Source organism: Hypanus sabinus, chromosome 21 (assembly GCF_030144855.1).
Source record: "Hypanus sabinus isolate sHypSab1 chromosome 21, sHypSab1.hap1, whole genome shotgun sequence".
NCBI lineage: Eukaryota > Metazoa > Chordata > Chondrichthyes > Myliobatiformes > Dasyatidae > Hypanus > Hypanus sabinus.
In genome coordinates this window covers 60,474,241-60,502,232 of record NC_082726.1, presented here as the reverse complement: position 1 = coordinate 60,502,232, position 27,992 = coordinate 60,474,241, and the positions used below count along the sequence as shown (strand labels likewise).

The 27,992-nt window shown below is 43.9% G+C and overlaps 1 protein-coding gene and 1 non-coding gene across 4 annotated transcripts in view; both read right to left on the bottom strand.

Annotated features, from left to right (window-relative positions):
• synm (synemin, intermediate filament protein) overlaps positions 1 to 26,823 on the bottom strand; it is a 40,551-nt gene extending 13,728 nt beyond the window's left edge. Inside the window, exons 1-4 of one of the 3 annotated variants that reach the window (XM_059946671.1) lie at positions 24,240 to 24,438; positions 22,751 to 22,916; positions 18,300 to 18,441; positions 4,144 to 5,111 (exon numbers count right to left, since the gene is read on the bottom strand). In XM_059946671.1, the coding sequence (XP_059802654.1) occupies positions 4,144 to 4,929 (786 nt within the window). In that variant the 5' untranslated portion in view covers positions 4,930 to 5,111; positions 18,300 to 18,441; positions 22,751 to 22,916; positions 24,240 to 24,438. Of the gene's footprint in view, positions 1 to 4,143; positions 5,112 to 18,299; positions 18,442 to 22,750; positions 22,917 to 24,239; positions 24,439 to 26,484 lie in introns of those variants that run through there. The other 2 variants (XM_059946672.1, XM_059946673.1) reach the window with 2 other exon arrangements.
• On the bottom strand, positions 26,511 to 26,583 carry trnav-cac (transfer RNA valine (anticodon CAC)). Its single transcript has one exon. It is a non-coding gene; the product is annotated as a tRNA-Val (tRNA).
• Positions 26,824 to 27,992: the final 1,169 nt, after the last annotated feature.

The following is a 27,992-nucleotide window of genomic DNA, read 5'->3' as shown; positions in this document are numbered from 1 at the left end:
CAAACTCTCCTCATAAGATAGGCCTTATGATAACATGGAAGATTCTCTGTCTGTGTTCAACACAGATAGGATAGTTAGTCAGGTTCTTGTTCTGAGGGCAGGTGGATCTGGAAATAGAAATTGGTCCAATTCTCCACTGAGTAGCAACTGTTGAGTACATTGACTGGCCACAACACGGCCTGCTATAGAAACACCAATGCCCTTGTATGGAAAAGCGTACAAAATAGTAGTGGATAAGATCCAGTCCATCACAGGTAAAGTCACATGTATATGGAGTACTGTCGCTGGAAAGCAGCATCCGTCATCAACTCCACCATCCAGGCCATGCTCTCTGCTGCCATCAGGAAGAAGGTACAAGAGCCTCGGGAAATGCAGCATCGGGTTCAGGAGCAGTTATTATCCTTCAAGCTCTTGAACAGAGGGGTTAACTTCACTCACCCCATCATTGAACAGTTACCACAATCAATGGACTCACCTTCAAGGACTCTTCATCTCATGTTCTCAATATTTTTAGATATTTATTTAGTATTATTATTTCTTGTTCTCTTTGTTGAATCTCATTGAATTCAACAATGAATCTCATTGTTGTATATGGTGGCATATATGTACTTTGATAATAAATTCACTTTAGACTTGAAAGACATTAGCTGGGAATGGTTTCTCTGCCAGTCTCCCGATCAATACTTATACCTTTCAGCAAGTTTAACATAATGTCACACTAGAGATAAGAGAAAGACTGACACTTTTTCACCTGGAGATATATTAGGGCAAATGAACAATAACTCAGCCATTCAGGAACAGCTTCTTCCCCTCTGCCATCCAATTCCTAAATGGACACTGAAGCTTTGAACACTCCCTCAGTTTTTTTTAAGTATTCAGTATTTCTGTTTCTGCTCATTTAAAAAAATCTATTCAATACACATAATTGATTTACTTGTTTATTTATTATTATGCTTTATTTCATTTATTTTTTTCTCTCTCTCTGCTAGATTATGTATTGCATAGAACTGCTGCTGCTGCTAAGTTAACAAATTTCACATCAAATGCCAGTGATAATAAACCTGATTCTGATTTCAAACTTAGTTGAAGAGGAGGAAAGGTGGAGAAGTATTCCATAAATTGGAGAGTGGTCAGCAGAAGGCACAGGCTGCAGGAGTGGAGTGATTAAACTCAGGCATGGTCAGGAGGTCAGAATTGGAGGAAGTTAGAGGAATTTCAGGGATAAGAGGGAAGAAACCATGAAAGTGAAGAGGAGGAGGATTTTAATGCTTAATCAGGAGTTATGAGCTAGTTGACATAAGGGTGATGGGTGGATGGGACTTTATGAGTTAGGACATGGACAGCAGAGTTTTAGATGACCAAACCTGGTTAAGCAGTGGGCCAAGAGTGGGTTGGATAGCCAAGCTCTCAGGCAGCAAAAGAAAGCTGAGGGGTTTAGCAGCAAGTGGATCAAGGTAGGACAGAGTCAGGCATCACTTTTGGAAGCACAAAGAGGTAGACTTAGTGTTGTGACCTAAAGCCCACAGACGCCTGCGCTTGGATGTGTAAATGTGATATTGATGTTACTAACAGTCTGATAAATCTCAGTTGCCCAGAAGGAGGACAGGGCTGATGGCCAGGGAACTACCACACACTCTCTCTCTCCTTGCTGACATGATGGCAGTTAGCAGTACGCCTTACAACACCAGTGATCGGGATTCAATTCCTGCCACTTTATGTAAGAAGTTTGTACGTTCTGCCCATGACCATGTGAGCTTCCTCTAGGCCCTCCCACATTCCAAAGACAGTTGGTTAGAGTTAGAAAGTTGTCGGTATGCTATGCTGCCACAAGATGCATGGAGATACCAGCAGGCTGACCCCAGAATATCCTCTGACTTCATTGGTCATTGACACAAACAATGAATTTCACAGTATGTTTCGATGAATCAGTGTACATACGACAGATATAGTCAGTCTCTCTCACTCTCCCCCTTCCTCTCACCTTGTTTCCCCCCCCTACTCTCATCCTCTTTCAACTGCCTCCCCTCATGTTTTAGCCACACCACCTGCCAGAAACCAGTGTCTGTGCTCAGACGCCAAGCCTGGGCCTGAGGGCAGCTGGCAGGGAGGAGCTGGGGAAATGTATCCAGGCAGGAGTCAGCATTTTCAGGTACGAGGCAGGAAATGAAGAAACAGACTTTGCGGCCACTCTACTCCCCTGGAAGACGTGTTGACTGCTAAGTGGTCACCGAGTTGCAAACATCAGTGAACACTGGCACTAAGTTTGGGTCTGCAGGGCACAACTTCAACACTGCACAACACTGCACAAACAATTTTCAAGAACACCTCTCTGCTTTCCCTTAGCAGGATACTGGTGCCAACAGCAAAAGAATAGAAATTCTGGATGAAAGCAGGAGTAGTTTGATTTCAGGTCCCTGGTGTGTTTGCTGACGTGTGCTGCAGAGGCGGGGCAGAAATGACTCATCTCCAGGAAAGGAGGATGTTGAAAATGTAGGGAAGATAACAAATGGGATTAGTGTAAATGGGTGGATGATGGTCATGGAGACTCCCTATGAAAATTCCAGATGTGAAACCAGTTCTGAGCCAGAGGGTTGTGTCACGCCTCATAACCTAGGCTAGCACTTGTGGGCAGTGCTGAAGAAGTACTGAACTCCCATAGGTCCTGGCTTTAACAATGGTTTTAAACTATTACACCATCTGCTCTTTAGAATCAGGTTTATTGTCATGACATAGGTCCTGAAATTTGTGGTTTTGCAGAGCAGTATAGTGCAATACATTAAAAAATCTATAAATTACAATAAGAAATATATATTGAAAATTAAATTAGTGCAAAACTAGTGAAGTGGTGTTCATGGGTTGGTTCATTGTCCATTCAGAAATCTTATGATGGAGGGAAAGAAGCAGTTCCGAAAATGTTTAATATGTGTCTTCAGGCTCCTGTAGCTCCTCTCTGATGATAGTAACACAAAGAGAGCCTGTCCTGGGTGATGTACGCTGCCTTTATGAGGCATCGCTTTTTGAAGATTTGTTTGACGCTTTGGAGGCTACTGCCCATGATGGAGCTGGCGGAGTTTGAAATTCTCTGCAGCTTACAGGCAAATATAAAAGACGCCATGGCCACATTCAGAAACAAAATTACCCCTGGTTCTCTAGTTGATATTTATCTTTATCAGTAACAGATCAGATTGTGTTATTGCTGTTCGTGGGAGCTTGCTGTGCACGGAACAGCTGCAACACTTCTCTCATCACTGCTGGGGCCATGCTTCGGAAGTGACTTCCTGAGATTGTGAAAAGCAGGTGTACCAGAAGTGTACAGGAATGACTGCAGCATCACACAGCTCCACCCTCCTCTATTCTTAGCAGTATGGAGGAAAGGAAGGATCTTGGAGTCCACATTCAATCGACTCCTCAAAGTTGCAGTGCAAGTTGATAGGGTGTTTAAGAAGGCATGTGGTGTGTTGAGCTTCATTAGTCGATGGAATTAGTTCAAGAGCTACAAGGTAATGTTGTAGCTCGATGTTTCAAAGTACATGTGACAAATAAAGCTCATCTTTAACCAATAAAATTTTGGTTAGACCACACTTGGAGCATTATGTTCATTTCTAGTTGCCTCATTATAGGAAGGACATAGAAGCTTTAGAGAGGGTACAGAGGAGATTTACCAGCATGCTGCCTGGAATGGAGAGCATTCTTTGTGAGCATATGCTGAGTGAGTTGGGGCTTTTCTATTTGGAGCAAAGGAGGATGAGAGATAACTTGACAGAGGTGTTCAAAATGATGAGGCATAGGTAGAGTGGAAAGCCTTGCATTTTTCCCAGAGCAGAAATGGCTAATTCAAGGGGTCATAACTTCAAGGTGATTGGAGGAAAGTATAGAGGGGATGTCAGAAGTAAGGTTTTTAAATCAGAGAATGGTTTTTAAATCAGAAATGCCCCACTAGGAGTGTGGTAGAGACAGGTACGTTAGGGATATTTAAGGGAATCATAGATAGGTACATGGATGAAAGAAAAAACGGAGGGCTATATGGAAGGGAAGCATTAGACTCATCTTGGAGTAGTTTTAAGAGACACACAACTTTGTGGGCTGAAGGTCCTGTACTGTTTTCTTTGCCGTGCAAAAAACAATTCTCCCGATCATACTCACCTGATAGTCCTCCATCTCCATGCCATGACTCTGCTGAACTGTTGAGAAGTCCTGTTCCAGCTGACTTTGCAGAATAAACTGGTCTTCAAGGTCTTTCTTCAGTGCTTCTATCTCCCTAATCAAGAGCAAATTCTCTCTGCTTAAATCTTCACTTCTCCCTTTATCTTCCTGTACTGCAGCTTCAAGCTCCTCAATTTTATTCCTGTACACTTCAAAGTTTTCCTGCCAGATTTCTGCAAAGGCAAGGGAATGGTTTTCAAAGTCCACGTGAGTGGTGGGGTAGCTCTGGGTAACCAGGATTTTTCTGGTTCTCCTCATCTCCTCTGCTGCTTCCCACTTTGCCTGTTCGTGTTGAGCTTCCAGTGCTTGATATTCTGCCTGCAGCTGGAAGATAATGCCCTCTAGAGAAGTGTTGGTTCCTTCAATCTGCTGAAGACTTCTCTGATGTGCCTCCACCTCTTGCCTTGTGTTTTTGTGAAGGGTTTGCTCCACAGCGTAGTAGTTTCTTAGCTCCTCGATCTCTTGCTGCAGATTACGCCGCTGCATTTCAGCTCTTGCCTTCTCCACCACCAGCTCTTCTAGTTGCCACCGCATCTTGTGGATCTCACCCACAGAGGGGTGACTCTCCTCCGTCCTCCCCGCCTGCCTCAAGCGCCGGATCTCGGCAGCAATCATTTCATTTTCTTTCTCCAGCTCTCGGACCCCGACGATGTACGACTCCAGTCGGGAGTTCAGTTCGTGGAGCTGAGACTTTTCCTGAAGAATCGTGGATTTGAAAGGGAACATTTTGCCAGCTTATGCTAGTCCTGGCCCCTTGGTATCAATCCCTTACTCAGGCTGGAGGCACCTCTGTGTGTTGTGAAAGCTCCTTATCCAGTCATGGAGAGGGAGGCAGGCTTCCCTCTTTGTGAGTGAGTCAGTGCGTCTGTCTCTCTCTTATCCCTTCCAGTGTTGACGGGTGGTCTCAGCTATAAAGGGGGCGGTACAGACAATGAGTCATTGGAACTCTTTAACTCACTAAGAACTCAGACAGGCTCCACTGCAGTCCTGACCTCTTGTGGACAGATAGCGATTTTAACCCCATCAGCAGAATGGAAATATGCCGGAATTGCCCAAATGAAATTTCATTGCTGGGGATCTGCCTGAATTATATGCCCAAGTGAATCTTGCACCCACAGAACGCAGGATTAATTTTTTTTATATATATATACACAGACTTTCCAGCAGAGTGTCAGAACAGATTTAAGGAGAATTGTGCCCCTCATTCAGCAATCCCTGTTTGGAGATGGAAATATAAAAGTCCATACTGACTCTTTGAAGTGTGGTGCACAGTGCATAGCTATGCATGTTTCCCAGGGTGGAAATAGCTAACATAAGAGGGCGTAATTTTAAGGTGATTGGAAGAATGTATAGAGGGGATATCAGAGGCAAGTTTTTTTTTCTTCCCTCTGATAATGGTGTACACAGCCATGCTTATCACTCAGTCACCATTAATGGCAGATCAGGACGAAAAATTGGTCACAGCATTTACCACATGCTGGAACAAATTCAAGCTTTGGTCATTACATTAAAGTATTTTCTATGCTTAATATGTGTATTTTTAGTGAAAATCTGTTTTTAATAAAAATATTATTAAACTGTGGTTAAAAATTCTTTAGAGTCATAGAGTAATACAGCCAGAAAAACGGCCCTTCAGCTCATCTCATCCATGGCGACCATGGGCCCAGCAAGCTAATCCCATTTGCACAGGTTTGACCCATTTCCATCTAAGGGTTACACATACCTGGGGATACAAATTGACAATAAACTGGACTGGTCAAAGAACACTGAGGCTGTCTACAAGAAGGGTCAGAGCCATCTCTATTTCCTGAGGAGACTGAGGTCCTTTAACATCTGCCGGACGATGCTGAGGATGTTCTACAAGTCTGTGGTGGCCAGTGCTATCATGTTTGCTGTTGTGTGCTGGGGCAGCAGGCTGAGGGTAGCAGACACCAACAGAATCAACAAACTCACTCGTAAGGCCAGTGATGTTGTGGGGGTGGAACTGGACTCTCTGACAGTGGTGTCTGAAAAGAGGATGCTGTCCAAGTTGCAACCCATCTTGGACAATGTCTCCCATCCACTCCATTATGTACTGGTTAGGCACAGGAGTACATTCAGCCAGAGACTCATTCCACCAAGATGTAACACTGAGCGTCATAGGAAGTCATTCCTGCCTGTGGCCATCAAACCTTACAACTCCTCCCTCGGAGTGTCAGACACCCTGAGCCAATAGGCTGGTCCTGGACTTAATTTCACTGGACAAGATTAACTTATTACTATTTAATTATTTATGGTTTTATATTGCTATATTTCTTCACTATTCTTGGTTGGTGCGGCTGTAACAAAACCCAATTTCCCTCAGGATCAATAAAGTATGTCTGTCTGTCTAAACCTTTCCTATCCATGTACATATCCAAATGTCTTTTGAATGTTGGTATTGTACCCACCTCAACTACGTCCTCTGGCAGCTCGGTCCATATACTCACCACCGTCTGTGTTTGTAAGTTGCTCCTCAATTCCTTTCTAAATCTTTCACCTCCCATGCCCTCTAGTTTATTGTTCCCCTCCCATGAAAACATTGTAATTTTCATTCACCTGCTTAACTATGAATTGAAAATTATTAGTATTAAAAAATTTCTTTCATATTCTTTTAATTTAAAATATACTAATGACAATTGGAAAGGGCCTACTCTCTACATCTTACTGAAACAAATGTAAAGGGGGTTTCTTCTTTTTTTCTTGGTTACTGTGTATGTAATCAAAATGGCTTCTTTGTTTTGTTAAAAGCAGGAATGCTTCTTTGTTGTGAGAGAGTGCTGGAAGCTTGTTTGGGTTAAAATTTACTGATAACGAGAATTGTATTCCTTTGTAAACCAATTGGGATTAACGTTGTTCTTTCTTCTGAGTCTGTAAGCTTTTGTTGGCGGGCTTTTGGGGAGATCGGCGCGAGGGGTTGAGAGAGAGAGGACACGATGCTGTAAGCTGGGCAAGGAACGGACCCCAAGCGGGGGTCCAAGGCCAGGAGGTACTCCGAGGAGAGGAGATGAAGCTAGATGTGCTTGGTTGACCACTTCGGATAGTCCTAAGCTGCGAGTCGAGGAGTTTAGAGGGGATCGAATGGTGGCCAGAAGACTTCAGTAATTGAGCTCCAACGGTTGTGCACGAAGTGGTTTGGACTTTGATAAGTTTGGCGCCTTTTCTTTATTTTTTTTCATATATACTGTATCGTTATTAATCACTTAGTTATAGTAACCTTTATAAATTGTACTCATTTAATCGCATATGATGTACTGAATTTTTATGGGCGAGGCGGGGACATCACGCAGCATCCACACCAGCTGATTACCCAGTTTGGCGGGGCCGAAGGCTGCTCCCCCTAGACGAGAACGAGCTGAGCGAGCCTGAGGTGACCCAGGGGGTTACATTGTAGGGGCTCATCCGGGATTGATTTCTGTGGAAGCTGTGTGATCACCCTCTTTAAATTACGTCTGCGGCGAAGAGCTGGTGTGCCTTTGTGGGTGTGCGATTGCTGGGTATCACTGCGTGTGTGTTGGGTGGGGTGGCTGCTGTTGGTAGCCCAGAGGTTGTTGTTCGAGTTCCGACTAGCGCTGATGAAATGGTGATGGGACCATGGGCTGTCCATACTGTTTGGAGAGTGAGGAGTGACAGGTTGGGATGTTTCAGCAGTGGTGAGCTCCGCCCGGTTGTTGGAATAATGTCCAGACCTAAAGGGGCGGAGGCGTGGGCGGAGCAGACCTCTCAGTTGTTGGGTGAGTGGCAGTGCTTGGCTGAGGGAAAGCGACAGGGACTGGTTGAAAGCTTGAGTAGGCGGGCTGGTGACATTGTTAGAACTGTCGGGCGCAATTACCTCGAAGTGACAGCTGCCAGTTCTGGGAAAGTGTGGGAAAATGCGTGTGGTTCAACTGGAAGTCAAATGCCGCAGCTGGGGGGCTTATCATATCCATGGCAGGAGATTAGTGGAAAGTTTTTAGGGTATCCCTTTTGGCTAGGGGGGGCAGATAAATTGCTTGCAGTGCCAAGGGGATCTGTCAAGGGGATCAGTTGTTCCGTTGATTCGAGAGGTGTCGGGAAACTTAGAGGAGGCCCAGTGGGGGAATGGCTTGGGGTCTCTGGGGGAGCACGTTCCCAGCAATGTACCAAGGAACTCTCAAAAGGAGCAGACTCTATTCCTGAAGGCTTAGAGGGACCACGTGCACAGGTGTTGTTACGGATGGATGGAAGTCAAGTTAAAGCCATCCTCGGCACCGGGGTGCCAGTTAAGTTGCTGTACAGTTTGTTTTATAACCATTATTGGAAGCATTTACCGTTGACGACATTGGGGACACTGGAGATTTGGGGTACCAGTGCCAGTGATTATCCAGATGACGGTTGTTGGTCAGTGAAATTAGAGTTCTTAGAGGTAAATGTGGAGGTGACTGAGGTTCGTGAATCGTTAATGCTGATGTGTCCGGACACTGTTGAGATGGACAGCGTTTCGGTTCTGGAGAGAACCAAAATCCTGCTGGTGCGCTTGGGAGCCTGCCCGGAGGAGGCGGGTGAGCGCTGTTTGGAGGCATTGTCGATGCACCCAGAGTTTCGAGCTGCTTGTGTGGACGTGTGTAGCAGCATTGGGCCGATACCGAATTCAAACAAGAGCCGGTGGTGGTACGGCCTGGGGGAAGTATCTGAGGGTGAGACCCTCTTCGTGGACGCTGCGAAATACCACAAGGGAGGGGAGTTGACTGCTGAAGACACCTCAGAGAGAGAGGTTGCGGCGACTGGCCCCTGAAGCCGTGGAAGACGTAGGCAGCGTGTGTGTGGATTATATTGCGCTGAAGAGGCGCACTGTCAGTGACCAGAATATGGCCCTGAGGGCCGAAGAGGTGATGGCCTGTCTGAGTGGTGTGAAGTGGTTTAAGGTGCTGGATCTGAGGAGTGGATGTTGCCAGATCCCAATGAGTGGGGCCGACAAGGAGAAGACGGACGTTATAAATTCCCTAGGAGTCTTCGGGTCCGAAAAGATGCCACAGGGCATATCTGGAGCCCTTGCAACCTTCCTGCGGGGCAGGTGGAAGACCATGGGGGATGTGGAGGCGTTTGGAGTTTTGGCGTATGTGGATGATCTCTTGGTATTTGGATTTTCCTCAGGAGAATATGAAGTGAGCTCGTTGCAGGAGCGGCTGAGAACTACAGAGTTAAAGTGTTTTCTGGACACCTGCCAGGGCTGGCAAAGGTCGCAGCTCGTGAGTGACTGTCTCTACAGAATCAAGTTTGAAATGAAGACGGAGAGACTGGAGAAAGTTGATCTGGAAGAAGTCATGAGGAAGAAAAAGCTGGAGAGAAGTGCCATGAATACTGAACAGGAGGCTGAAGAGACTGCAGGAGCAGTGCAGGCCACGTGTTTCCGTTTGGAGAAGATCAAACAGCAGCTACCGATCGCAGAAATGAGGAAGAATACAGATTCGATGGATAATGTGCTGGATGTGTGGTACATGCTGCCTTTTGCTGACTTTCCCTCGATTGAGGGAGAGACCTTTGGCCCTTCTCCCACTGAGTCAGGTGTAGTGGGGAGGTCATATGATGTAGGTGTAGAATTAGGCTATTTGGCCCTTCGTGCCTTCTCTGCCATTTCATCATGGCTGATCCAATTTTCCTCTCAGCTCCAATCTCCTGCCTTCTCCTTGTTTCCCTTCATGCCATAGAATATATCAACCTCTGCCTTAAATATACATAAAGACTTGACTTCCACATCTGCATGTGACAAAGAATTCCACAGATTCTCCATTCTAGCTAAAGAAATTTCTCCTCATCTCCATTCTAAAAGGACACCCCTCTGTTCTGAGGTTGTGTCCTCTGGTCTTAGACTCTCCCACCATAGGAAACATCCTCTCCACATCCACTCTATCAAATCCTTTCAAGGAGAAAGGGCCAAGTTCATGCAACCTATTCTCATAAGGCATGCTCCCCAATCCAGGCAACATCCTCGTAAATCCCGTCTGCACTTTCTATGGCTTCCACATCCTTCCTGTAGTGAGGCAACCAGAACTGAGCAAGTAGGGTCTGACCAGGGCCCTATATAGCTGCAACATTACCTCTCGGCTCCTAAATTACAGAATATGACCCGTCTACAACCACTCTTTGCCTTCCATGGGCAAGCCAGTTCTGGATCCACAAAGCAATGTCCCCTTGGATCCCATGCCTCCTTACTTTCTCAGTAAGCCTTGCATGGGGTACCTTATCAAATGCCTTGCTGAAATCCATATACACTACATCTACTGCCCTTCCTTCAATGTGTTTAGTCATATCCTCAAAAAATTCAATCAGGCTCGTAAGGCACGACCTGCCCTTTACAAAGCCATGCTAACTACTCCTAATCATATTATACCTCCACAAATGTTCATAAATCCTGCCTCTTGGGATCTTCTCCATCAACTTACCAACCACTGAAGTAAGACTCACTGGACTATAACTTCCTGGGCTATCTCTACTCCCTTTCTTGAATAAGAGAACAACATCTGCAACCCTGCAGTCCTCCAAAACCTCTTCTGTCCCCATTGATCATTGTCAGAGGCTCAGCAATCTCCTCCCTCGCCTTCCACAATAGCCTGGGTTTCAATTTGTTCAGTCACAGCAACTTATCCAACTGATACTTTCCAAAAGCTCCAGCACATCCTCTTTCTTAATAGCTGCATGCTTAAGCTTTTCAGTCTGCTGCAAGTCATCACTACAATCACTAAGATCCTTTTCCATAGTGAATACTGAAGTAAAGTATTCATTAAGCACCTCTGCTATTTCCTCCAGCTCCATACACACTTCCCCACTGTCACACTTGATAGGTCCTATTCTTTCACTTCTTATCCTCTTGTTCTTCACATACTTGTAGAATGCTTTGGGGGTTTTCCTTAATTCTGCCCGCCAAGGCCTTCTCATTGCCCCTTCTGGCTCTCCTAATTTCCTTCTTAAGCTTCTTCCTAATAGCCTTATAATCTTCTAGAAGCATAGAAACCCCACAGCACAACACAGGCCCTTTGGCCCACAAAGTTGTGCCGAACATGTCCCTACCTTAAAAATTACTAGGCTTACCCATAGCCCTCTATTTTCCTAAGCTCCATGTACCTATCCAAAAGACCCTATTGTATCCACCTCCACCACCATTACCAACACCATTCCACATACTCACCACTCTCTGTATAAAACTTACCCCTAACATCTCCTCTGTACCTACTCCCCAGCACCTTAAACTTGTGTCTTCTTGTAGCAACCATTTCAGCCATGGGAAAAAGACTTTGACTATCTTATAACCATAACAGCAAAAAAACAAGCCATCTTGGCCCTTCTAGTCGGTGCTGAATGCTTACCCTCACCTTGTCCCACTGACCCGTACTCAGCCAATAACCCTCCATTCCTTTCCTGTCCATATACCTATCCAATTTTACTTTAAATGACAATACCGAACCTGCCTTTACCATTTCTACTGGAAGCTCATTCCACACAGCTACCACCCTCTGAGTAAAGAAATTCACCCTTGTGTTACCTCTAAACTTTTGCCCCCTAAGTCTCAACTCATGTCCTCTTGTATGAATCTCCCCTACTCTCAATGAGAAAAGCCTATCCACGTCAACTCTATCTATCCCCCTCATAATTTTAAATATCTCTATCAAGACGCCCCTCAACCTTCTACGCGCCAAAGAATAAAGACCTAACTTGTTCAACCTTTCCCTATAACTTAGGTGCTGAAACCCAGGTAAAATTCTAGTAAATCTTCTCTGTACTCTCTCTATTTTGTTGACACCCTTCCTATAACTCGGTGACCAGAACTGTACACAATACTCCAAATTCAGCCCTACCAATTCGGCCTTCTAGATCTCTAACATTACCTAGCTCTCTGAACCTTTTGTAAATTTTTCTTTTCTTCTTGACTAGATTTATTACAGCCTTTGTACACCATAACTTCCCTATCTCACTGGAACATACCTACACAGAACTCTACACAAATATCCCCTGAATATCTCTTCAGCCTCCCAAATGATCCAGAGTTCATCCGGTTCCAGTTCCAACTCAATGCAGTTTGTTAGAACTGCAGCTGGATGCACTTCTTGCAGTTGTAGTTGTCAAGGATATTAGAAGTATTTCCATATCCCGCCAAAGGAGCATCACACTATCCTGCCTGACAACTCTATTGTCCTGGCTGAGAAGATAGAAAGAAGAGAAGGAAAAACACTTTTTCCCATTATTATGTATTGCATTGTGCTGCTGCCAGAAAGACAACAATTTCACAATATATGCAGGTGAACCCAATTCTGAGTTCTATTTTATTGGGGTTCGCTTTGGGCATGCTGGCAGTCACATTCTCTACAACTGGACTGGCTGGAAAAATGGAGGATGAAATTTAATGCAGACAAGTGTGGGGTGTTGCACTTTGGGAGGAAAAATCAGGGTAGTTCTTATACAGTGAGCAGTAGGGGACTGAGGAGTGCGATAGAATAAAAAATATGGGAATACAGATCCATTATTCTTTTTTTTAAAAGTGTCACACGTAGACAGGGCCATAAAGAGAGCTTTTGGTACACTGGCCTTCATAAATCAAGCATTCGATGGCTCTGGGCCTGTACTCAGTGGAACTTAGAAGAATAAGAGGGGATCTCATTGAATCCTACTGATAAGGTAGTATAAGATAAAACTTTATTTATCCAGAAGGAAATTATCGTTGCAAGGTTGCTCAATCAGAAACATATACTTTAAAATACAAAATGTAAACACTGAGGTATGAAAAAATATAAAATAGGCATTAAAAAGTAATAATGCAAATTACAGATGTGCAATAAGAGCATATACTTATATATTTAAGGAGGGGAGTTGTGGAGTCATATTGCCACAGGAAGAAAGGATCAGTGGTGCATCTCAGTGGAATGAGTCTGTAATTCAAGGTATTCCTCTGTTTGTCCAGTATGTCGTGGAGGCGGTGAGAGAGATTGTCCGTAACGATCCATACCTGCTGCAGCATCCTCCTCTCAGACACAACCACCAGGGAATCCAGTTCCACCCCCAGAACAGAACCAGCCTTCCTGACGAGCTTATCTATCTTCTTGGTATCAGCTGCTCTCACCCTGCTGCTCCAGCAAACTACAGCGTAGAACAGAAAGCTGGTCACCACTGAGTCGTGGAACATCTGCAGCATAGTACTGCAGGCGTTGAATGATCAGAGCCTCCTCAGGAAATACATTCGGCTCCGTCCCTTCTTGTACAGAGCCTCCGTATTTTTAGTCCAGGTGAGCTCCCTGGTGTTTATAGTCCCGGACTACTTCCACATCCATTCCCTTACTGAAAGGCCTAGATAGAGTGTACATGGAGAGGATTTTTCCTATAGTAGGGGAGGCCACAGCCTCAGAATACAAGGACATCCCTTTAAAACAGAGATGAGGAGGAATTTCTTTAGCCAGTGAGTGTGAATCTGTGGAATTCATTACCACAGACAGACGTGGAGGCCATGTTATTGGATGTATTTAAAGCAGAGGTTGATAGGTTCTTGATTAGTAAGGGTAAAGGTTGCATGGAGAAGATAGGTTAATGGGGTTAAGATGAATAATACATCAGTCATGATGGAGCAGACTCAATGGGCTGAATGGCCTGATACTATTCCTATGTTTTATGACCTTATTGGGCACGGGAGTTGGGATGATATGTTGACGTTAAGATGTTGGTGAGGCTAAATTTGGAGTTGTGTGTACATTTCTGGTCACTTACTTACAAGAAAGATATCAACATGATTGAAAGAGTAAAGAGAACATTTGCAAAGGTGTTGCTGGTACTTGAGGACCTGAGTTATAGGGAAAGGTTCAATATGTTAAAATTTTATTCTCTGGAGCAATAAGGAGAATGAGGGGAGATTCTCCAAAGTTATGAGGTATATAGATGTGTATAGGTGTATAGATAGCAGATTTTCTCCACTGATACTGAATAAGACTAGAACCACAAGTTGTAAGTTATCACTAAAAACTGAAACATTTAAGGGGTACATCTCTGCTCAGTGGTTGATGTGAGTGTGGAACGAGCTGCCAGTGGAAGTGGTGGATGCAGGTTCGATTGCAATATTTAAAGAGAAGTTCGGATACATACATAGATGGGAGGGGTATGCGTTTTGACGAGACTAGACGGAATAACAGTTCAGCACAGACTAAATGGGCTGAAGAGCCTATTTCTGTGCTATAGTGCTCTAAAATTCTGTGACTCTATTTCTGTAGTGACTACTTCGTTGGCTGTAATGTGTTTTAGAGTGATGTGACAGGCCTAAAAAAAGACACTATAGAATGAATTTTAGTTCAGCAAAGAAGACACACAGAGTCTTTGGCCCCAGACAGACTTACATACCAAGCAGATAAATCATCCCTAAAACTTCCCAACAGTGTAGCTTCAGCATTTAACTTGAGACTAGATCCACCCACTGCTTGGATTCTCAGCTTACATCTCAATGGAGAGCAGCACTGACAGCAAGGCTGAGGGATTGGCAATGAAGGGAAAAATATCACCTCATCTATTTCTTTCTCCACCTCCAGCCAGCTTTATGATTTTGATGAAGAATGCACAGGTGTTTATGTACCAGAAATACTAGCGGGCAATGAATTTCAGAATTTCAGCCCTTTTTTATGCCTATACTTACCAGTTTAGAAGGAGGAGGTGATTCCATTGAAATGTACAAAGTTGTAATGGGATCAGCCAGGCGAACCACCACTCTGGTGTCCGCCCCGCATACAGGAGTGTCTAGAACCAGGGATCAGTCCCAAAATAAGGAGTCAGCTATTCGTGACAGTGGAGATTTTTTTCCTATACAGAGAGTGCTAAATCTCTATCCATAAGGCCAAATGGGATTCTTTTCCTAGGTCGTTCTAGATCTATATTGATAATTTTATTTGGTACAAGGGGATTAAGAGTCACTTGATTTGAACAGGAAGGTGGCGCTGAGGTTGAAGATTTCCCATGATCTTATTGAACCCGGGGCCAATGGCCCATTCCTGTCATTATTTTATTTGTTCTCCTGAAGAGCCCTGACCTCAGGGCTACAAACCTGCTGAAGGTAGGGGCAAATTAGGGTGGTCAACAGGTTTCCAACTGGCCCTGGATCAACAGAACTCTGCCAAGGATGGTCCCAAGCCCAGCTGCAAAAGGAGGAGGGTTGGACACGGGGCAAGCAACCTCGTCCTGTAAAATGTCAGAGCTCTAGAAATGGCAACAGAAGCTCCAAATACCTCATCTCCGAGAGAAGAAGAACCTTCGCCTAGAAGACGTATGGAGTTGTGTGGTGAAAGCAGACGGCACAGGGCCTATCAACCTTTGGCCCAGAACAGAGCAATCTGGTAAGCTGCTGTTGGCGGCCTTTACCCCAGTAGGGGTGATGGGCTTAAGAAGAAGAACCAGATCAACAGAGCAAAAAACAAAATGCCTGAGGAACTCCAGTAGGTCAGATTGAATCCCTTTCTTTCCACAGATGCTGCGCGACCTGCTGAGTGTCTCCTGCAGATTGTGTGCTGCTCCTGATTCCAGTATCCACAGGCTAATTTTATGTCATTAAGCTTATAATATTTTAGTGTCAAATTAAAATTTTTTTTTGATACTACATTAGCAATGAGTTCTCTCTTTTGATCTTATCTCCTTGTAAAACAGCAGACTGTCTCTACCAAATATTGAAATGCCTACATAGATTGGATGTGGAGAGGAGGTTTCCAATATCGGGAGGGTCTAGGACCAACATAAAAGAAGGATGCCCCTTTACAGCAGAGATGAGGGAGAATTTTTTTTTCAGCCAAAGGGTGGTGAATCTGTGAAATTTATTGCCACAAACGGCTGGGGTTGCCAAGTCATTGGGTATATTTAAAGCAGAAGTTGATAGATTCTCGATTAGTCAGGACATCAAAGGTTACAGGAGAAGGCAGGAGAATAGGGTTCAAAGTGAAAATAAATCAACCATGATCGAATGGTGGAGCTGACTCAATGGGCCAAATGGCCTAACTCTCCTGAACCTTAAGATCATTTTACAAGCATTGCAGCATTTAAAATTTAAATAGATCTAAAACAAATTTTGCAAATTATTCTAATTAAATAACAATATTGAGTTTAAGCTTTACAGTAACTATTAATATTCTACCTCAAAATTTAATATAAAGGATTTCATTCCTGTAACCTCACATTATCAGCTTAAAATCACTGATTCACCAGATGACCAACAGTAACCTCTGTGGAGACACTATAGACTGCAGATGCTGTTATCTAGAAAACATGCAATCTTCTCCAGGAACTCAGCAAGTCAAGCAGCATCAGTAGGAAGATAGAAAGAAATCCAGCATCTTCTGTGAATTCTATTTTCCCACTCCTACGCAGTCGTACACTGCCACCTAGTGCCCTACCCCTGAATTGTTTTTTTCCTTGATGAAGATAGAGGAGTGGATTGTTTATAGCAGGAACCAAGTCAAGTCACTTTTTATTGTCATTTCGACCATAACTGCTGGTACAGTACACAGTAAAAACGAGACAACATTTTTCAGGACCATGATGATATATGAAACAGTACAAAAACTACACTGAACTATGTAAAAACAACACAGAAAAAAAACCACACGACCACAGACCTACCCAGGATTGCAGGAGTGCAATGCACAACCCTAGCTCTATAACGAGTACCTGGATGAGTACCATGCACAAGGCTACAGGCCAAGGGCTGGGATGTGGAGTTCGCATGATAAGGTGACAAAAGGGCGTACAGGACTGAGGTATACCAGTTATTTGAATGGTGTCGCAACATCCTTGCACTCAATGTCAGCGAAACCAAAAAGCGGATTGTGGACTTCAGAAAGGGTAAGACAAGGGAATACAAACCTATGCTCTTAGTAGGATCAGAAGTGGGAAGAGTGTGCAATTTCAAGTTTCTAGTTGTCAATATCTCTGAGGACCTAACCTGGACACAACAGATTGATGCTGCTGTAAGGAAGGCAAAACAACAGCTATATTCCATTCAGAGTTTGAGGAGATTTGGTTTGTCATCTAAAATACTCAAAAACTTCTTCAAATGTACCGTAGAGAGTGTCCCGAATGGCTGCATCACCACCTGGTATGGGCACGGAGGGGTTGGCAACTGCGCAAGATCAAAGTTGCAGAAGCTTCTGTAGTATCCAAGACATCAAGAGAAAATGGCGACGGCAGCGTATGCGGCCGCTCCAGGAATGAATATCTGTTATCTGTAAGTAGGGGCCATGCACAATCCAGATTTGATGGGGACAGAAGTGAGAAGCACAGAGGAACATCTGGTAAAATTTCTGACATGCCTGTTTCGTTGCCACTGCTATTGTGCGATCCAGAAATCTCTGGAGAGGAAGGCCCCAAACCCTCAGCTTTGCCTGTTGCTTGGCGGCCAGGGCCGGGGTCGAAGCACTCGGCAGAGATGGTGTTCAGTGTCGGAGGCTCAAAATTTTTCGGAATGACTCAGAGTTGGCTGTGGTCGGATGCTTCCAGAGGCTGCATCGGGAAGCTTTGCGGCGCTGGAGGTTCATGGCAGGAAGCGTTTTTCTTCCTTCTACCGTCTGCGTGAGATGATGGGCTATCAAGGACTTTGAAACTTTCTTTTACCGTGTCCATGATCTGCCCTTATCAAATTACGGCATTGCTTTGCACAGTTGTAACTATATGTTATAATTATGTGGTTTTTGTAAGTTAGTCTTGTGTTTTTGTGATATCATACTGGAGGAAATTTGTATCGTTTCTTAATGCATGCATTACTAAATGACAATAAACGAGGACTGAGTGTCCTCACAATCTAATCTAATCTTCAAGGAGCAGTGCCCTAGGAAGGTGGGATCTGTCATTAAGGAAACCCCACCCCCACCCCCACCCCCCCCCCATCCCTCAGGACATGCCCTCCTCTCATTGTTACCATCAGGAAGACAGTACAGAAGCCTGAAGGCACACACTCAGTGATTCAGGAACAGCTTCTTTGCCTCTGTCATCCGATTTCTGAATGGACATTGAACCATGAACACTACCTCACTACTTTTTTTAAAATTTCTGTTCTTTTGCTCTAGTGTACTTATTTTAACTTAACTATTTAATAGATATGTGTATATACTTACTGTAATTCAGTATTTTCCTTTATTTATCATGTGTTTCATTGTACTTCTTCTGTAGGGTAAACGAATTTCACGACATATGCTGGTGATATTAAACCTGATTCTGATTTTGAAGATCTCCTTCAGCCGGAATGGATTCTGTGATCTCGGTGACAGAATAAAGTATTCTAGTGTTATGTGAATATAGCAGATATTAATTCAAACAAGAAACAGTCTTCAATTGGACTGTGTCATTGGGTATATTTAATGCAGAGATTGATGAGACTCTTGATTCATCAAGGCACGAAGGGATACGGGGAGCAATCAGAAGATTGGGGCTGAGAGAGAAAATAGATCAGCCATGATAAAATGGTGGAGCAAAATCGATGGGCCAAACAGCTTAATTCTGCTCCTATATCTTATGGTTTTATGTTCTTAATTTGTATTGTAAATTGCAGGCAGTAAATTGAAGTTAAAAGTACACATTTGCAAATAAGCAAGCTGGCCCACAGACTAAGAGATACAGTTTGCAAAATGGTGATCATGAGATGTTTGCATATGCGTCAGCCAAACATTAAGACAATGTGGTTGGGTTATTTGCTTGTAGCAATCCTGGCAATTATAGATTTAAATAATTTGCACCATTGTAAACAGATTCAAGGAAGCTTGCAATTAGCAAAGGGGTTTGAACAATCAGAGGTGACTCCCACTGTAGACGTATAATTCAAAGGAACCACTTGTCAACCCAAAGTATTGAAGTAAACAATGTCATTGTAACTACTGAAATTATATTGAATCACCTACTTTCATCTTTGATTAAACCTAAGGGTAGAAAAATGTGATGTATCTTTGGGGTTGCGGGCCTCTACTGAGAGTATCTCCAGAATGATACCTACTTGTATAAAGACTTCTGTCATCAGCTTTCGTGTCTCTCCAGTGACTTCAATCAGTCACAACACTCATGACTAAATCCTCTGGAGGGAACTGAAGACTCACTTCCCTCTGGATGAAGAAATTTCTTTGCACTCAAGTCATGAATGGATGTTCCCTTGTTTTGTGACTGAGATCTCTGCATCTGTACAGTCCAGAAGGCAGGAAACATCATCCCTGTATTCAACACATCAAATGCTGGTAAGAACTTCCAGCTGACGCACATTGGTTCAGGTAAATGGTACTCTCCAGGTGGAAGAGTAGACAGGAGGGCCACAGCAGCTGAACCTTTGTGACATCCTGTGGTCTGCTCAGTCCCAATTTGGGTCTCAGCATATAGACTGAGAGTGAGAAGTTTAGATTGACATTTCTTCACCTAATCATTTATATTATTCTCATGCAAGAGTTCCCAACCTAGGGTACACAGACCACTGGTTAATAGTAGGGGTCTATTGCATTTAAAAGGTTAGGGGTCCCTGTTCTAATGGGAACCCAGCCAATAATGTCACTATTTCCTACTCAGTCAACTCAGTACTTACTAGAAGACCCGTATGTTTCATTCCTCAACTCATGTCTCACACACACACACACACACACACACACACAATGCCAGAGGAACTAGGCCAAGACCCTTCATTGGGACTGGAAAAAGGAGGAAGGAGCCAGAATAAGAAGGTGGTAGAGGGGAAGGAGTATAAGCTGGCAGGTGACAGGTGGAAGCATTGTCCTCTGTCCTCTCCTATAAGATTTTTTCTTCTTCAGCCCCTTACCTCTTCCACTATCACCTCCCAGCTTCTTACTTTAATTCTCCTCCAAAGATGTTTCCTGATCTACTGAGTTCCTCCAGCATTTTGGGTGTGTTGATCTAGATTTCCAGCATCTGAAGATCTCCAGTGTTTACAATAAATGGGAGTTTGAGATCTACAGCTAGAATTGCTGATCCTGACAATTATCCAGCAAACTGCTCCTGAAATTCCACTCCCCAAACTAGATAAGAATAAATTACTGTTCAGAGTCGTCATTGAAGAATGCTGCTTGGACATCAGAACGACAGGCTGAAAGAAGCTCAGCTCTGACGTGAGTCACTACCTCCAAGAGATAAGGAGAAATAATTTGGAAGGAAAAAGTGAAATCAAATACTCCGGCGTCAGATCTCACTCATACACTTCAGTAATTCAAAGTCAAAATTGAACTTGTCCAATGCTCCCTTAAGATATATTAATCATTTGCACTGGTTATATTTGGATCTCTGTTTTTACAGATGGTGTTTGACTCATGTGTTTGAGGTGTAGCATTTATAATAAACCATACAAGCAGGATTGAACTTTTTTGGACCACACTGTGGTATGTTTAAGCTAGTAACCAGAACCCACTGATAGAAAGCACCAGTCTGTGTGGGTACTGGCATTACGTGGAGGTGGTGGGTGCAAGGTTCTTTGTAGGGGATGGATGTGGCGTCCGGTTTCTGTCCCCCTTTGTGGAATAACTACTCTGTAGCCTGAATGGGTTGGCAGAGGTGAATTAGAATGAGAGTTATTATCACATATTTACATGATGAGAAATGTGTTCCTTTGCAGCAGTATGGAACAAATATATAAAGTTACTATAAATTACAAACATAAATAGTATAAAGAAATAACGAGGTAGCATTCCTGGACTTAAGAAATCTAATGGTGGAGGGGAAGAAGCTGTTCCTGAATTGTTGAGTGTTGGTCTTCTGGCTTCTATATCTCCTCCCTATGGTAGTAACAAGAAGAGTGCATGCCTCAGAAGATGAGGGTTCTTAGTGATGGATGCTCTCCACCATACATCCATAGAAATCTGTAGGAATCTTTGGTGACATAGGAAACCTCTTCAAACTCCTAACAAATCGGGGTGATGACAGAGTATAATGTGTGGACGTCTGAACTCATTTACCTTGTTAAGAAGATCAGAATCCTGGAGAGAGACTGCAGATGTACAGAGCAATCTAAGTGTTTGTGCACATACAGCAGAGGATGTTAACATGAAGTTCCAATTCTTTAACAAAACAGGAGAAAGTTGTAATTGTATCTCACTGGGAAAAAATGTCAAAGTTTGTGCCAATGCATCTTATAATGTCCCAACTTGGAAAAAAATGGCCAAAGGAGCACTCTTTATGGAAGTACTGCAAGCTCCCTCTAGACCAATCACTTCTTTTGTTATATTGATCAAGGGATAAATAATCAGGACACCAGGTGAAATCTCATATTTCTTAAAAATAGTTTTGAAGTTATTTAGCATCCACCAAACTGGCATTCATTTCAGTATCTGGTTCAGGACAACACTCCCTTTGCTCCTAACCAGAGCACTAGCCTTATTCTAATGGAACAGGACAAATCCGGGATCAGTAAGTGAGTATGTGGTCATTGGAAGAGAAGCTGGCTGGGGAAAGAGAGAGGCTTCCACAACTATGGAGAGTGCCATGGTACCTTGCTGGATGTTATCTGGTCTTCAGACCAAGAGGAGGTTCTGCAAGGTTGTCTAGATGAGAAATCAAAGAAGTGCTGAAAAGATTCAGCAGGTCAGGCAGTGTGGGCACCTGAATTATTAATTCTGTTTCTCTTTGCACAGATACTGACTTGCAGAGTGTCTCCAATATTTTCAGCTTTTATTTCAGATTTCCATCTTCTGCAGTATTTTAATTTTCTGTTGTCTGGATCTGTGTTTGAACCCCTGAATAATCAGATACATGAGCACTAACCATGTGGACAGCTTGGTTCAGTCAGGAACAGGTTAGAACAGGTTTGGTGCAAACAGGCATAGGTAAAGGATGCCCAACCAGAGATGGCTGGCCCAATATTCATGTCTCATGATGTCAACCCCTGCCCCATGAACCTTGCTCATTGATATACAAGCACTAACTGAACGCTAGTCTCCCTGTGTGCGTGTTCACCAGCTTAATTGCTTTAACCACTTAGGGATGGGGAACTGGGTGTGAGAAAAAGAAAAGAAAAAGCCACAAAGGATGACAGTACAAACTGTTCCTGGAATTACTGAGTCATGTATGATTCACCGTGTCAGGTGAGTCAATAACTCTGAAATGGATGTGCTGGAATTGGTCTGAGGAGGAACTGCCCTCTCCCCATGGACCTGGAAGATATTCATGCATCAGAAGGTAAACTAACACCTCCTTGGCTACAAGAGAAAGCTTGTTGTCTTGTAAACTTGTCACTGGCTATCTGTATGCCTTCCCCCACATGAAGAACTGCCAATGAGAGCAGCTTTTGTTGCACTGGTTCTAATGAGAGTAAACTCAATGAGCTAAGAAACATTGTGCGGAGTGGATTTGTGAAATACAACCCAAGCTTGCAACAGGCCCATTGGAATGCAGGAGCAAAGCACGGGTTGTTTAAATATTGAAGGTACAGTGGAATAATGTTAACAGACACTTAATCCAAAGTCTGGGATTAATGATCCAAATCCTGCCAGTCAGCCAGGAAATTTAAACCTAATTAATTGAATTAATCTAGAAAGAAATCATTGGTGATAAAGACCAATATAAAACTGGATTTGCTTCTCACTACCTTCTTATCCCGGCTTCTGCCCTCTTCATTTCCAGTCCTGATGAAGGGTCTCAGCCTGAAACATCAACTGTTTATTCTTCTTCATAGATGCCACCTGACTTGCTGAGTTCCTCCAGTATTTTGTGTGTGTTCCTCAAAATTTCCAGCATCTATAGAATCTCTTGTGCTTAAAATAAAAATGACCATTTGGTCAAGCGTTTTGGCCAAGGAGATTTGCCACCCTCGTCCTGCTAGCCCTGCCTATAGCTCTACTGCAGTTAACCCTCAGCTGCCTTGGTCCATCTCGGACACTTCTCTCCCCTTTCTTGATCTCTCGGTCTCTATCTCTGGAGACAGACTATCCACTGAAATCTTCTACAAACCCACTGACTCCCAAAACTATCTTGACTACCTCTTCCCACCCTGCCCAATGCAAAAATGCCATTCCCTATTCCCAGTTCCTCTGACCCCGCCGTATCTACTCCCAGGATGAGGCTTTCCGTTCCAGGACTTCTCAAATGTCCTCTTTCTTTCAGGATCGTGGTTTCCCCTCTGGCGTCATCAAAGATGCCCTCACCCGCATCTCCTCCACTTCCCACACTTCAGCCCTCAACCCATCCTCCCGTCACCACAATAGGGACAGGGTTCCCCTTGTCCTGACCTACCACCCCACCAGCCTCCAGATCCAACACAATATCCTCCGCAACTTCCGCCACCTTCAACAGTACCCACCACCAAGCACATCTTTCCCTCCCTACCCCTCTCAGCTTTTCGCAGGGATCGTTCCCTCCGCGACTACCTGGTCCACACGTCCCTCCCCAGAGAACTCCCACCTGGCACTTATCCCTGCAAATGCAAATGCTACATCTGTCCCCACACCTCCCCCCTTACCACTATTCTGGGCCCCAGACAGTCCTTCCAGGTGAGGCAACACTTCACCTGCGAGTCTGCTGGAGTTGTCTATTGCATCCGGTGCTCCTGGTGCGGCCTCCTCTACATCGGCGAGACCCGACGCAGATTGGGGGACCGCTTCGTCGAGCACCCACGCTCCATCCGTCACAATAGACAGGACCTCCCGGTTGCCACCCACTTCAACTCTGCCTCTCATTCCCATCTAGATATGTCCATACATGGCCTCCTCTACTGCCATGATGAGGCCAAACTCAGGTTGGAGGAGCAACACCTCATCTACCATCTGGGTAGCCTCCAGCCTGGTGGTATGAATATTGAATTCTCCAATTTCCGGTAATTCCCTCCCCCTCCCCCTTTCCCTATACCAGGTCCCTCTCTGCCTCTCTCCCCTTTCAACTTTCTGCTTTTTTATCTATCCAGTTCTTTCATGCTTATCCCCTCCCCCTCCCCCCCTTTATCTTTCCTCTGGCGCCTCTAGGCCCTACCCCCTCCCCTATCTCTATTACTGGGCTTCGGTCCTCTCTTCCCCCCCCCCATTCCTGATAAAGGGCCTTGGCCCGAAACGTTGGCTACTCTTTTCTCACGGATGCTGACTGACCTGCTGAGTTCTTCCAGCGTTGTGTACATATTCTTTGATCCACAGCATCTCAGTTGTATTTTTGTGTCCTGAATCACTGAGTGTGTGCCTTCAGGCTTCTGTACCTCCTTCCTGACAAGAGAAGAGAGCATATCCTAGGCAACGGGGGTCCTTAATGCTGGACACTGTCTTTCTGAAGCACCACTACTTCAAGATGCTTTGGCTTTTATGGAGGCTAGTACCCAAGATGGAGCTGACTAATTTTATGATTTTCTACAACTTCTTTCGATCTGGTGCAGTAACAACCCCCACCCCCATACCAGATGTTGATGTAGCCAGTCAGAAAGCTCTCTGCGGTACTTCTATAGAAGTTTTCAAGCGTTTTAGGTGACAAACCAAATCTCACACTCCTAATGAAACATGGTCTTGGCCTGAAGTGTCAACTGTTTACTCTTTTCCATAGATGCTGCCTGGCCTGCTGAGTTCCTCCAGCATTTTGTGTGTTGTATGGCCACTGTTGCCTTCTTTATAGCTGCATCAATATGATTCACTTAGATAAACAGACTTAAATAAAAAAATCTTGATAAGACCCAAAATGAATACCCTTATAGTATAAATAGGGCCTTGTCCACTCTCCTCTCCTATCAGAGTCTTTCTTCTCCAGCCCTTAACCTTTCCCACCCACCTGGCATCACCTATCATCCTTCCAGCTTGCCTCCTTCCCCTCCCCTACCTTTTAATTCAAGCATCTTCCCCTTCCCTGTCAGTCCTGAAGAAGGGTCTTGGCCTGAAATGTCAACTGTTTACTCTTTTCCATAGATCCTGCCTGACCTGATGAGTGCCTCTATTTTGTGGATGTTGCTTTGTCTTTGGAGAGACTAGGATTGCTATGGTCAGCTTTGGCAATTGGACATGTTTAAACAAAACTGTTAAGAGAATCTGAAAGTTTAAAGGGGAGTTAAAGGCTTCTCTTCACCCCCCCCCCCACCCTACACAGCCCATGAGTTGGGCCTCTGGGACACAATACCAGAAAAGATGTATGATGCAGAATTCTTCACCGTATCTTAAACACCTAAGCAACACACATAAAATGCTAGAGAAACTCTGCAGGTCCGTGCTTTCTCTCCATAACCTCTGACGCCCTTACTATTCAAGAATCTATCAACTTCCACTTTAAATATACACAATGACTTGGCATCCACAGCCGTCTGTGGCAATGAATTCCACAGATTCACCATCGTCTGGCTAAAGAAATTCCTTCTCATCTCTGATCTAAAGGACATCTTTGATTTGGAGGTTCTGCCCTCTAGTTCTAGACTCCCACACTATAGAAAACATCCTCTCCACATCCACTCTGTCTAGGTTTGTAGGCCCACAGCTCAAGGTTCAACAGTTTGTTCTTCCCCATGTTGAAATATCCATGAATTGATTGGAAACCCCAAACACTTAACACAGACTATACTTCCTTTATCGCTCTCTGAACTTGCACCAGTGTCATTGATTATTTTGTTGTTATGTATAATTTATGTTGATTTTAGTTCGTGTAATGCCTGTCACTATTTGTATGTAGGGTGTTGCTGTTGCAAAAAGTTAAAGCATTTATAGCCATTAACAATAAACTTGAAGTTGAGAACAAGGTGTCATCTACTTAGAGACGAGAAAGAATATTTTTGGAGTTCTCTGCACTAGAGGACTGTGGAGCAGCGTCACAACATGTAGTCAAGGCTGAGTTCCCATTACATTTACGCTATCAAGGAAGTTAAGGGGGAAAGCAAAGAGACCATGATCAGATCGGACAACATATTATGAATTGTGGAGCAAATTTGAAGTTTAGATACGTTCTTATTCAAGGTGACTCAATAGATATAGACTGGTGTCTCTAGCAGTTACTAAAAAAAATCCTCCACGTCTACATAAAGTGGTAAATGCAAATTAAAATATTCGGTTTTTAAAACGATCGTATTGCCTATTAAAAATAATAACATCTGTGGCATTATTTTCATATTCTATTTTACAAATATTTGGAATTTTTATCAAACGCACATTCTAATATCGAGGTAGAAGAAATGTAAGTAATCTGTTTATTAATAATTATTTGTACCAAAATATTAAACTTTAGAAGCTATAAACTATTTCTGTAATTTTCATTTGTAGAAGATAGAATCCTGATAACGTGTTAGTAAACTAGTTTTAAGAATTAAAAGTGCAAATTGAAAATGTTTAATGCGACAATTATTAGTTTTACTAGTTGAATAAGTAAAAGTACCTTTTAAAGTAGAAGTGATAAAATAGTGTTTCCGCCCGGGGTCGAACCGGGGACCTTTCGCGTGTGAGGCGAACGTGATAACCACTACACTACGGAAACCCATAGCTTATATGGCCGAAATTAGACCCTATCAAGCAACCTATTATGCTGTTTACGGTCGGTGCTCCACTTTAAGCGCACAACTGAAGAGAGTCTGCGAACGACTGATAAACTATTTCAGCAAGCTGATAGAACTTTCTAGGTGGAGCGAATTTTCCATTTTGGGGCGTTTAGAACAATTTCCACTGACGCTGTCGCTTAGTTTAATGGCTGGATTTAACATTAGCTAATATATTCTACTGGTGCACAAAATTGCATTTAGCATAAGAGCAAATTAATCATATCCGTAAACATAATCTCCACTACAGCGTCTAGTTCTTTGGGCCACAAGACTCACCCATCAGGAAGTTCAGTAAACCAATGAGCAAAGGTATTTGCGATGGGCAGCTCTGCTGACCAGTGGGGAGAGGGCGTTGCCTGTAGGGCGGGAGTCTGCCGGCGGTTGGGGTTTGAATCGGCGCGTTCGCGAGATGGTGCCTCGGGCTGCACGATTCATCCCCCGGTCTGCAAATGAGCCCGCAACCTTTTCGACACATTGGCGACTTGTGGTTTAGAATGTCACACATACAATAAAAACAAGAGGGTAACTAGGGTAGGACCACTCAAGCACAAAGGAGAAACCTGAAGCTTGGAGCCAGAGTAAGAGGCCAAAATATAAACCCGTATTTCCAAACCAGGTGAAGGGCCACAACCCTTAACGTTGGCTGTCCACATGTGCCTGGTTGACGAGTTTCTACAGCTATTTGTTTTTTAAAAATTTGCTCGTGATTCTATCATCTGCAGACTTCACCTGACACTGGTATTCACCACTGAAACCAACATGGATGATGGTGAGATCAGTGAGGGGTATTGGGGAGCATGTCAATATGAAGAGGGAGGAGGTATTGACTTCTGAAGGCCGAGAAGTCTCCAAGTCATTAAGAGAGGAAATTGCTGGGATATTGATGAAGGTAGCAATGATTTTCCTTTGTTTCAGATAGGCAAGAGGCATAATCCAACAAGTTATGGGGCTGTGCGCTTAACATATGTGATGGGGAAGTTAGGGAAATATTTCTTCAAGATTGGATTTACACAACCATAAAAGCATGGATTTGTTACAGTGGAGCAGTAGTAGAGCTAATAGGACTTGATGTTTCAATCCCTATGATAAGTCAGCACTCTGCATTGGGCTTGGAGTGGTGACAAGGAGAGTAGGTACTTCATTGGGGTCATCAGGTGGGCACCCGCCTTTGACGTTTCGTTGATAAGCCCACAACATCTCCAAAGGGCTCAACAGTGCTACCTGGAGTCTCACACCAGATACACACCCCACCTCAATTCCATACCCTCCTGTCATCATCTTGCAGCCCAATTGTTGTCTTTTCTTTAATCCAAATCCAATTACTGCTTTCTTCTGCTGCATTTGACAA